The sequence below is a fragment of the Botryllus schlosseri genome, chromosome 16 (assembly GCF_051294905.1).
Source record: "Botryllus schlosseri isolate E-star chromosome 16, Bs_hap1, whole genome shotgun sequence".
Lineage (NCBI taxonomy): Eukaryota > Metazoa > Chordata > Ascidiacea > Stolidobranchia > Styelidae > Botryllus > Botryllus schlosseri.
The window spans coordinates 7,502,614-7,515,476 of NC_137251.1; the positions used below are offsets into that span (position 1 = coordinate 7,502,614).

The 12,863-nt window shown below is 39.7% G+C and overlaps 1 protein-coding gene across 1 annotated transcript; it reads right to left on the bottom strand.

Annotated features, from left to right (window-relative positions):
- Positions 1–11,027: 11,027 nt before the first annotated feature.
- LOC145458708 (uncharacterized) lies at positions 11,028–12,863 on the bottom strand. Its single transcript, XM_080337165.1, has one exon. The coding sequence runs from the start codon at positions 12,861–12,863 to the stop codon at positions 11,028–11,030; it is 1,836 nt and encodes a 611-aa protein (XP_080193291.1).

Consider the following 12,863-nt stretch of genomic DNA (forward strand, 5'->3'; position numbering starts at 1 on the left):
GATGATGTGCCTATGTGGTGATGATGGTACACTTTCAGATATATGCTGTGGCGATGATGTGCCCACGGATTCTTGTGTCGTAGTGAACTAACGTTGTGGATATAGGCCGCGGCGATGATGTGCCTGTCATGTATTCTTACGGGATCTTTGGTGATTCGCCATGTGTTCTTATGGGCGTGGCGGTGATTCGTACTTTCGAGTATAGCCATCTCTCGACCGGTGACCCTTTTCGGTATAGGGATCGCTCAACCGGTGCTAGTATAGCCATCTCTCGACCGGTAACCCTTTTCGGTATATGAATCGCTCAACCGGTGTCAAGTCGTAATTTCAGGTATAGGCGGTGGCGGTGATTCGCCTGTCATGTATTCTTACGGGATCTGTGGTGACTCGCCATGTGTTCTTATGGGTGCGGTCGCATGCGGCTATTGCGTCTTATGGCGGGGGTGGCGAGCGGTTATTGATGCTAACACGAAACCCGGGGTGGCGAGCGGCACTTATTTCTTATGGCGACGACACTTATTTCTTATGGCGACGGTTCTTATTTCTTATGGCGGGGGTCGCAAGCGGCTCTTATGGCTGGGCGGCATGCGGCTATTGCGTCTTATGGATGCGGCGATGATTCGTACTTTCGGGTATAGGTGGCGGCGGCGTGCTAACGTGAAAACCGGGAGGTGGCATGCTAATGTTTTTAGGTACACGTGCGGTGACATGCTAACGACGATAATGTGTCTGTCATGTATTCTTACGGATCTCTGGTGATGTGCCATTGTTTCTTATGGGTGCGGTCGTGAATCGTACTTTCGGATATAGGCATCTCTCACACGGTGTTGAATATGTATCAAGTAAATAGTCACGAGTATCACTAAACAGGAAATTCACTAAACCGCAGTGCATTGTGCGATTTTGAAAAACAGATGTTCGCAACCGCGTTTTGATATTTGTGACCCACTAAATACACCCGTTTTCGGAAACGCGACCTGATGTGAGGATTACGCAGCGCGCACTATCGCATCGATTATTACACTAATCCAGTCAGCACTATCACATTCAGGAGTATTCAGTATTCAGCAGTGACACAAAAAGCAACCAACAAATAACCACACTCGTAAATTAACACTTCAAAAAGTGTAAAATAGATTACAAATCCCGCGATCGCTAACAAGATAATGTCTCGAACATAACCATCTTTAGCGACTTGGTGTTACAGACATTCCGATCGCTCACAAGGTAATATTTCGGTAATTAGTTTGTCACAGAACCGTCGCAGTCGGTGATTCGAAAACCAACAATTTGTCACTTGCCCGCGATCGCTATATGTTTCACACCTCCGGAATAGTGGCTCACTTTAGTTGTATGATAAGAATCATGAAAATATTCAAGCAATATGTCAATTTGTCAACTCGAAATGAAACTTGCTACACAGCTCAAGTTGATTCGTATCTGAATGTGTTAATTCGGTACAATTCTAATTATTTTGAGAAATCTTTTCGTGATCTTTTGATTCGACCGTAACCTGAATATTACTGACACCGACTTTCAGCCACATTGAATTATTCGCACATTCCGCGCCGCTGTTTTCACACCTATAGAATCAATACCAACTATAACTCTACAAGAATCAAGAATCACAAGTACGTGCATTACACAGTTATTGTCTTTATCAACTTGAAATCAAACCCTTAACAAAAACACGCATCTTATCACTTGTCAACTCTATCATGAAAATCCTCGAACCCGTATTATTAAGAATGTTATAGTACGGTATCGGAATCCATTCGCGAGATGTACTAAAGGTAAATCCAAATAATCCAGAATGAAATATTTGGACTTGACATAGTGTGAATATAAATAGGTTTGACAAACATGACTACCAACTTTGATCCAGTCACATTTCAAGATTACACTTTGAAACAATCCTTGAAACTTACAACTCTATTCACGACTGAGTTTTCCAGTAGTTTTCCAGATAGAGTTTCAGTAAATACTATCGCGATATTTTAATGTGTTACTACACACAATAGAATCAATCAATGAAATATCACCCATTGTTGTAAATATTTCTATCTTGACAACCACTTATGCATACCGCGATCGACTTGTGACGCGATGAGTTAAATCGGAATATTTCAATCTATTTGTCGAAACCTTGAACAAGCTATCAGGTTATTTTTTGTTGCAATTGAGTGAACGGGAATAGTATTACGTCTCAACATTTTAACATCTTGCCATACACAAAAGAGCAAAATACAAAAACCTTGTCAAGTCAATCCGTTTGTAACTTACCCAACCAACTCAACAGTATCCTTACGAAAAGTAGACAAGACTACGCGAGTAATCACTACAATCCAAAATCCATAGCAAGTTCGGTTGTATTCATAGCTCGCCAACTCGTATTTTTTATTCAACTGTAAAAGTCGTTACTATTCTGTAACCTAAGGTAATTACTACTCGGTGCGCGCAACTTGAGATTAACATATGTTTTGAGTATATGATATTTGAATGTCTGACCAACGTAGTTGAGAATTCATTTCTTACAATCGAACGCAGTCGTTATATTGAAAATTATCGTGATGTAAACATATGAATTGACACATTGATTTTGACATATGAGATTTTGTAATAGTCGATCATGACTTGATTATTAAATTATGACATTATTAGACCAGGGTTGTGTTGAAGGTTATTACGATACCAACAGACTTTTCAGAAACATTGTTATTAACATATCGATTTGTGAAACTAGATTAACATGTCTGAAATGTTTTGATTGGGAAGATTAAGCCGTGTTCGTAAAAACCACGCAGTGTATTGTGGATATCAGGAAATATTTTACAAATGTAATTGTCTCCAGTAACCAAGACTAAAGATGAAACAACAATTTCCCTTGTTGAACAATAACCGGTACAATACTTTATCATCGTAATCTGCGGTGAGAATTGAAACACTTTCGCACATGACGCGGTGTCAAGATATCACACTAGGTAAATTGACATACCGCCGCTTGATTAATACCTAATCCGTTCGCACCATTTCACATACTTTGATCATTACAAAAGTAACACATACACCGACAATGCAATCGAAAATTTTTCCGTTGTCGTTCGCTAAAGTAAATGTCATCACAATACTCTGTCACTAAAAGACGTTACTTGTATGTGATTGAATCCCTAACAATTAACCCACTAAACCGAACTCCAAAGAAATTTTACTCACTCGACGGATATGAAACAGCGTCGCTTAATCGGTCTATATCGTTTTTCTAAAGGTAAATCATATCCATCCAATAGAAAACAATTTTCACTAGCTTGGTAATGAAACCGAAGTCTTCATTCAATATTTTGTTTGTGTCAAATACTTTGCAATAAACACACTGGAGTGGTTGAGCTTTACATCATCAAGCTGTCATCTGTAAATCGAGATCACATCCGACTTGTAACTGTATCGTTTACCTAACCGAGAGATATTTTTGTCATTTAGTGATTGCCGAACATACCAAACGATACACATTCACTTCCGAAATACTGCGTTGATCTCAATTCCCTTTGTCGTGATAATCGAAGTACATTTGTTTATTCATGACACACGAAAATATTCGATATTCTCATGCTACGAACATACGCAATGATTGGTGACGCTTTCAAACTGTCTCGATATCACAAGAACTTTATTGTCTGAATGGGTGTTCATGTATCTTAATAATCAAATAGTTCAACACAGAACTAGTACTAACAGAAACATCAGAGTTGTTTACACAAAAGTTTGTATGTGTACAGTATGCGAATACCATGTGTAAGTCCAGCACAATTGTGGTATCCATCCGAGTTTAGTTAACACAAATTTATTACAACGGAGCCACGTAAACTTTCGTGAAAGAAAAGCATACTCATTTCCAGAGGGTTATGTCAATGCCATAGCAGTAAATCAGCTACTCCAACAACAAAGTACACATGTTTTCTAGTCACGGTCCTTACATCTTTCACATAGATGAATCTACTTTGCCAACGAAAAGTGCTGAGTCATCGCATGATTGCCCTCACAACAAAACAGCTAGAAGACATTATCATACAAAAATATTCCTAACCCTTTGCACACCAGCGACAAATCATACAACAAATATTTTTTGTGAGTCGAATTGTTGTTCAGTGTCAAGTCTACCTTTTGAAACGTACATTAAAACAACACAGTCACAATTCAATTAAAACCACGAATCTATTTTCATTTCGTCACAAACTGTCACATACAGAAAAATAAATTTTCTTTCCCCAACACATACTTGTAACCAAACGCTTTCATTAAACACACAACTCCATAAAAGTATTTACTTTCTACAACATAGACATTCCGATGTAGTCAAGAAATATTTTTATTAATCAAAATCATCGATTTCTGTTCACGGTGTTAGTGTGTGCATGTCGGGTGTTTGCGCTTTAGGAATAGCGAAGTCCGCGATATTTTGGATATCTGTGTTCGACTGAAACTAGGGTTGTCCTTGGGTCTTGTGTTGGGTAAATCAGAACTATGCCTAGAATTCAAGCACGTCCGAGTAACGTCTTTTAGTGACAGAGTATTGTGATGACATTTACTTTAGCGAATGACAACGGAAAAAATTTCGATTGCATTGTCGGTGTATGTGTTACACAAATAATTCTAGTACACCTAACTATAGGGTACATTTGCCAAACATCGTACAAATTGTTTCTTTGTTATGGTAACGACTTTCAGCGGCTTGGTTTCATGTCGGGAATTATTATTTGAGTGTTCAAAAACAATTTCAATCAACACTACAAATGAACAACGATACAAAACACGTTTAGTGATAGCAAGTACTTCCTTGATATTACGATTGTTGTGCACTAGACATTTCTAGCTGAATTGAATGCATCCAGCAAACATATTCCAATTTACTTTTGTAATGATCAAAGTCTTAGAGTGCAACCTCGTGATATTTTACATTTAGCACGTTCTATAGAAAGTGTGAACGGAGTTGACTATTAATCGTGTACTTGGGATAATGCTTTGATATCAAAGATATATTTTCACACTGTGTAATGTTTCGATTCTCTGTTGTGAATACCACCAGTAACGACGTTGATGTTAAATCCTCACCCGTGGTTATTGTAAGTGAATCCTAAACATCGCAACAGTCGGTATGGAAATCGAACGCGTGCGTACTTTTAGATAGGTGACACTAACAAGTTTATTACATCCGTGAAATACTCTGAAACGTCGATTCGTGATTGTGTTAGCTATATTCATCTTCCATATCTGTGGACACAAAGATATCTTGACTTTGGTTACAACTCACTCGAAACGAATCGTCGCGGGCAATCTAAAAAAGCACAAGTCGAAGACGAATGATTTGATTTCAATGAACTAAAAAAGTCCTTTTGTTTTGATGTTGGGTTTAATACAATTTGTACGACTATAACGAATCCGATTCCAAAAGTGCTATGTTACATTTAACAAAAGTTTGATGACTTGTATTCTGATATTGATAGATGGGAAAAGTAATATGACTAGTTTATAAAATACCGATCATGTTCTTTGTCATGTCTGTGTTCAACAAATATGTGATCAAGTCTTACCATTCGATATTAACTTTCGCAGTCGGTGTAATTTGTTGAAGTAACAATACCGACGAGTTCAATAATATTCTCCATCGATGTATTCGAATAATCTGTCAGCTACAAGTGGATTAAAAACTTGATGTCGTTTTGTGGTTAACTCAAGTCAGTGGTCGCGTTTGTGTTGATTTCAGGAATGATCATGACGTGTTGGCAGGGTAAATTAGTTTATGTGGTTGTAACTATGACCGTAAAGAGTTGCTGACATTCCAATAAGACGAGTTGGTGGTATATGCCTAAAACCGAACTTGATATGTTTGTTGGTTGTAGTGATTACTTGTGTAGTCTTGTCTACTTTTCGTAAGGATACTTTTTGTTTTGGTTGGGTAAGTTACAAACGGATTGACTTGACAAGGTTTTTTGTATTTTACTCTTTTGTGTATGGGAAGATGTTGAAATGTTGAGACGTAATACTATTTCCGTTCACTCGATTGCAACAAAAAATAACCTGATAGTTTGTTCAAGGTTTCGACAAATAGATTGAAATATTCCGATTTAACTCATCGCGTCACAAGTCGATCGCGGTATGCACAAGTGGTTGTCAAGTTAGAAATATTTACAACAGGTGTTATTTCATTGATTGATTCTATTGTGTGTAGTAACACATTAAAATATCGCGATAGTATTTACTGAAACTGATAAACGGAAAACTCAGTCGTGAATAGAGTTGTAAGTTTCAAGGATTGTTTTAAAGTATGATCTTGAAATGTGACTGGATCAAAGTTGGTAGTCATGTTTGTCAATCTATTTCAATTCAGACTATGCCAAAGTCCTAATATTTCATTTTGGATTATCTGGATTTACCTCTAGTACATCCTGCGAATGGATTCCGATGCGGTACTATAACATTTTTGATAATACGGATTCGAGGATTTTCATGATAGAGTTGGCAAGTGATAAGATGCGTGTTTTTGTTAAGAGTTTGATTTCATGTTGATAAAGACAATAACTGTATAATGCACATACTTGTGATTCCATGATTCTTGTAGAGTTATAGTTGTGAAAACAGCGGCGCGGGTGTGCGAATAATTCAATGTGGCTGAAAGTCGGCGTCAGTAATATTCGGGTTATGGTCGAATCAAAAGATCACGAAAAGATTTCTCGAAATAATTAGAATTGTACCGAATTAACACATTCAGATACGAATCAACTTGAGCTGTGTAGTAAGTTTCATTTCGAGTTGGCAAATTGATACATTGATTGAATATTCTCATAATTCTTATCGCGCAACTAAAATCAGCCACTGTTCGAAGTGTCAAAACATATAGCGACCACCAGAAAGTGTCAAATTGTTGGTTTACGAATCACCGTCTGCGCCGGCTCTGTGACAAACTTATTGCGGAAATATTACCTTGTGAGCGATCGGTATGTCTTTAACACCAAGTCACTAAAAATGGTTATGTTCGAGACATTATCTTGTTAGCAATCGCGGGATTTGCAATCTATTTTACACTTTTTGAAGTGTTAATTTACGAGCGCGGTTATTTGTTGCTCGCTTTTCGTGTCGCTGCTGAATACTGAATACTGCTGAACGTAATAGCACCGACTGGATTAGTGGAATAATCGATACGATAGTGCGCGCTCCGAATTTCCAAAACGGACGTATTTAGTGGGTCACACAGATCCAAAATACAACCGCCAACATCTGGTTTTCAAAATCGCACAATGCACTGCGGATTAGTGAATTTCCTGTTTAGTGATGCCTATACCCGAAAGTATGATATGCGAGAGATGTCTATACCTAAAAGTACGATTCACGACCGCACCCATAAGAACACATGGTGAATCAGCAGAGACCCTGTAAGAATACATGACAGACACATTATCGTCGTTAGCATGTCGCCGCGCGCATACCTAAAAACATTAGCATGCCACCACGAGTTTCACGTTAGTATGCCGCCGCCGCCGCCTATACCCAAAAGTACGAATCACCAACGCAGCCTATACCTGAAAGTACGAATCACGACCACGAGTTTTCAATACGAGTCACCGCCGCAGCCTATACCCGAAAGTACGAATCACGAACACGAGTTTTCAATACGAGTCACCGCCGCAGCCTATACCCGAAAGTACGAATCACGAACACGAGTTTTCAATACGAGTCACCGCCGCAGCCTATACCCGAAAGTACGAATCACGACCGCGTCCATAAGAACCCATTACGACTCACCACCACAAGGGGGGTCTGAAAGTACGAGTCACCACCCCGGGTTTTCAATACGAGTCACCGCCGCACCCATAAGCCACAATGGCGAATCACGAGCGATCTATATAACTACTGGTGTGATGAAAGTTATCTTAAGCTTGACTTTAATTATCTGCATGAAATTGGAATGCGCAAGTCAAAATGAGTTTTATGTTCAATATGACTGACTGACAGTTAATGAAACCAGGAAAAGTGAAGCTTGAGAAAATAGGGAGGGGGGCATTGATTTTTCAAAATATTCAAAGGGTGTAATAATACTTGGGAACCCATGGTCTACACTACTAGGCCTATAGGACACAATGGCTGTTTTGTCGTAAAGCAGCAAACATTGCTTTAAACCAATTAAGTCATATGACATGACTCAGACGGCCAATACCGACGTTGCATTGTAATTTAGAATAATAGTAAAGTAACCACACTATTAACATTTCGTCTATTGATACTGGTACTTGAAAATGTGACCAGAAACAGGAAAATTAGTATATTATAAATGCGAACCATTCGATATCACCAAACAGAGTTATAAAAAGTTGATTTAACAAGACTTTAACTGGAAATTGAGCAGTCAGCACAATGACTCGGACTTGACCCTTTGCTCGCTGACTTGAACTCGGACTTGATTCGGTGGTGAATTGAAAATGACTCGAATCAAAACTATAAAAGTGAGATTGACTTGTGACTCGGAGCCTTTTGCCTTTGTGACGTTTAGATTTTGTGAAATCTCCGTTGATGCGACAAAAGATGCTTCCATGCATTGATTATCACTTGAGAAGTTAATTAACCTGTATTTTACCTGCTTTTGTTAGTTTTTTTATTTTTGTGGTGTTAAATTTCTATGAGGAAAATATTGTACTTACGAATTATAGCACCATCATTTTAATGTGGATATCTCGATGAAGTTGACTAATTTCCAGCTAATCAGGGTGATATTTATTTTCATCGAATGGCGATGTCGTTATCCAAATTCTATCACAGACCTTTGTCAAGATAGAAACACATGGACAAAGCGTCACTCTCCAATAGCCATACATGGAACAGGATTTTTTTGTCATGTCGTAGTGACGAAATTTGCCACCCCTAAACACTATTATTTCCAGAAATATCCGAGATTTCAAATTGATCGGCGGCGGCTTCTACTGGTTGGAATCGAGCCAAATTTGGCGAGCAACGTCTTTTTTAGGCATCCTGACGATTTAACAATGGCCGAACTTTGAAAAAAAAAGTTATTTTTGAATACCCCTAAATTGACAGGCCATGAAATTCGCAGGGGCTGGTCATGAGAAACCGCTTTTTCGTGGCCGGCCATGAGATATTTGTGGCCAGCCACAGAAAAATCTGTAGCCAGCGAGTGACTTCGGGAAAGCTGAGACTCCTACTGTGTACGCTACCAGTACTGTGCTGTGCTTCTGATCGAACGGGTAGCCTAATTGATGCAGAGTAGATGCATACGCTTACGAATCTTGTTTGCAGGACTTAACAGCGCTACACTATAATAACCGAATGTAGTTCAGCTTAAATTGCCATTCTACGATATACTAGAAAATGCCCCTTGCAATTTTGCATGTTGATATGTGAGAATGATAGGCTACAAATATTCACATTATTTCATCAGAAGCTTTTCGAATTGGTGCTAATCACAACGAGATAGCGTAGTGGTAGTTCGAGGGCATATCTCGATCGGTCGGTGATAGGTTTGAACTTGAATCCCGTGTTCGATTCTCCGTCAGAATTGAAATGCAATGGGTGACGCATGGGTCCAAATTACGAAGGGAACTCTGTCACGTGACGATTCAGCCTATTTGAGAAAACTGCAAACGAGGTATTGGCTTGGCGTTGGCGATGATACAACAAACGCGAAATTTATATCTGTGGCTGGGCGAAATCTGGCACGCGTATCTTTGCTATTGTACTTTCTCGACGAAGTCAAGGCAGAGAATTAATTTAATATGTTTGTGAGCCGATATTTTGAGGGAATGTGTCTTGAAATGCTGCGGCGGTTTGGTCACAGCACAGCAAGTAGGCGTAGGCCTACAGTATCGGCCCTAAACGGACGACCTAACAACGGCGACTGACAAAGGGTTGGTACCAGAGAGGAGCGGACTTGAAATTTATATGTCCTAATCCAATCCAAATCCAAAGCTTCAAATCCTAATCCAGAATTTTTGTATATTCCAATCCTAATCCTAATCCGATTCAAACTTAGAATTTTACTCAGAAAGCTTATGTGTATAATTCTGTAAAAACGAATAAAACGCTAAATGAGTGCCAAAGTACATGACGTAACTGCGGTAGGACGTAAAAGCTTTGTCGCCGTTCGCTGCAGGACACCAATCTCCCCGAAAATCGGTAAATCTAATCCCAATCCACTGAAAAAAACCTCAAATCTTAGTCCAATCCTTATCCGCCAAAATTTCACAAATCCAGTTTTCACAAATCCTAATCCATCATGCTCATCTCTGGTTGGTAACGGTAACTGAGCCTCACACAAATATGCCTGATTGAACGTCGTCCGTTAGTCGCCAGTGCCGTACGCCTATACTTACCGTATTCTTTGAGCTCAAATATGTAGGCTACCGTAGTACCTCATTCGTAGCCACGAAGTAACTGATGCAAGTTGAATTTGATCAAAATTTATTTTCAATTGGTTTACTCAATCAGGACTTAACGCTCTGCGTCCGATCATACTAAAACTCGATCACTTCTTCACAGCAATGCGTTTCTATGATCATGCGTAGCTTTTGAACACATGCTCAGTTGTTCACAAATAAGAAGTATCATATATAATACGGATAAGCGAGGTCTCAATTCCAACAGTAACGACAATTCTCATAAACTAGAATCGTTATGTCCAGCAACGAAAGAAGCGCATGTATGAAATACAACAGAGTAGTCGGCTCAAAATTGATCAGTACAGTGATCATGACGTTTACTGAATTGTTGATACTAATATTTCACGGATCAAATTGTGACTTTCGATGATTTAATAAAATATCTCTCGGAAAGAGGGCGGCGTAGGCCTATGCTATATAGCAGCACAGATAGTGTTAATCTCTTGCCGCGGTACATTAGCACGAAGGCATTCGACAACAAATAAGCCCAGAAAATCGTCAAATTGTCTGATTTCATCAGAAAAAGCGGCTATACTTTACAAAGCACCATCCCCACTAGAGTAGGATTTTACTTGAGGACGCGTTGCATCAGTTGCTATTCTGGCTACCTCTGTTTGCCGATGAAGTGAAGCGAAAATCCTCGGTGAGGGTTGATTTAAAAACGCTCATAACTTGTAAATGATCGTTTTGTTGCTTTATCCTTTCGTTCACCCTGGTCAGCATCTCCAAAACGGATTCGTACTTCCACCTGGCGTGGAACACTTTCGCGACAGCGGGAATTAACGTTTTTTCTAGTGCTACATATTTTTCTTGCGTCGCGTACATGACAATACTATCGTCCACGTTGGTAGAAGTACACGTGTACGGTGGCAGGATATCCTCTTCGGATTCTGGATATTCGGGTTCACTATCCATAAAAGGATCAGCAGGCTTTACCCCTCTATCCGTATAGTCACCACGGCAATAATCTAAGATGAAAAGTTTTTCTTTTCCATTCCACATGGAGTCCTTTTGCATAAAGAGGCCAAGTACCTCTCGCTCATAAACGCGTTTACCGTTACATCCCAGGAAATATGGACGCGGAGCTTGAGTGCCAGTCGCTTTTGGCTTCTCTAAACCTCCGTGAGTGCTCACTATAACCACTACGTAATCGAAGTCGTCGCTGGGAGTGTTAGACAGCTCAGTAAAGAGCTCCATCATCTCAACGTCAGTTTTATCCAGATGGCCCTTCTGCTTGAATAACTCACACCCGAATTCGTTTACCCACAACATTTCCATCATATCACGTTCGTCCTTATGCGATTCGTTTCCTTCTTTCAGGGCGTTACAGATTATCAAAACGCATCCCCTTTTTCTGCACTGGGTTATCCGGGGCGATGGAATTCGTGTTTGACTACACATATCTGCCCTTTTACGTTCCAATACACGCTGCAACTCAACCAAGGGGCCACTTCGCAGAGCCTTCATATCCTCATCGGAGACCTCTTGAAGAAATTTGTGGAATAGGCGTGCATCATTCATCGATGATGGATGACCATCTGTCACTTCATTCTGAGGGCTATCACAAAATGACTCGTTGTGAGCTGAGGCGTTACTTTGATGCAACCAAAAGTTCGATCCTTGGCTTGATTCAAAGATGCTTGTCTCTTTGATGTCAGTTTTCACCCGATAATTCACCATGGTGAGCATCTCGAGGACAGTCTTGTCACGCCAGTTATCAGCGATGACAGCATTGATTTTATCGATCAAATGCGGCGATGAGCCATATACTGTAACAATATCACTAATGGTTGGCATCCGTATGGATTTTTTTACTTGTTGCCTTCGTTTTGGAAAAAATTGGAATCCTTTCAAAGCTGGGGGTGGGTCATTCTCGTACTCCAGCTGACATTCTTCACCCGCAAATCTGCAATAATTCAAAATAAAAAATTTTGGCTTCCCTTTCCAATTTGAGTTGTCATTATAGAAACAGGAGAACATATCTTTTTCGAAATATTTCGATCCGTCTGCGCAATGTATTGATTGCTTATATGTCGTGTTCTCGGTCATCCAAAAATAGAGCTTTCTGAAGGGACGCAGTAGAAAGTCGTAGCTGGTGCTGTTGTTGTTTGTGCTGTGGCTTGTTTTATTGTCATGATGTGAAGAACATCCTTTTGCTATAATGACGACCACCAGGTAGTCAATCTCTGAAGTATCCATAGTGGAAATCCTTCGAAATGATTCACCAAGTTGATTGCTGCTTAAATCTAGATGAATCTTGTCATCGAATAGCTGACACCCAATTGTCTCTTTCCATAGCTGAGCGGTCTTTTTTGCATACACGCTATGCATATCGGAATTATCTGAGAGATGATTACCCAGTACGAAGACGCATCCCTGCCTATTGGGATGAGATCTGTCAGATGTTGGTATAGCTATATCCAT

Excerpts from the sequence above, each read along its gene's own strand:
- LOC145458708 (XM_080337165.1), bottom strand. The coding sequence starts at position 12,863 with ATGGATATAGCTATACCAACATCTGACAGATCTCATCCCAATAGGCAG.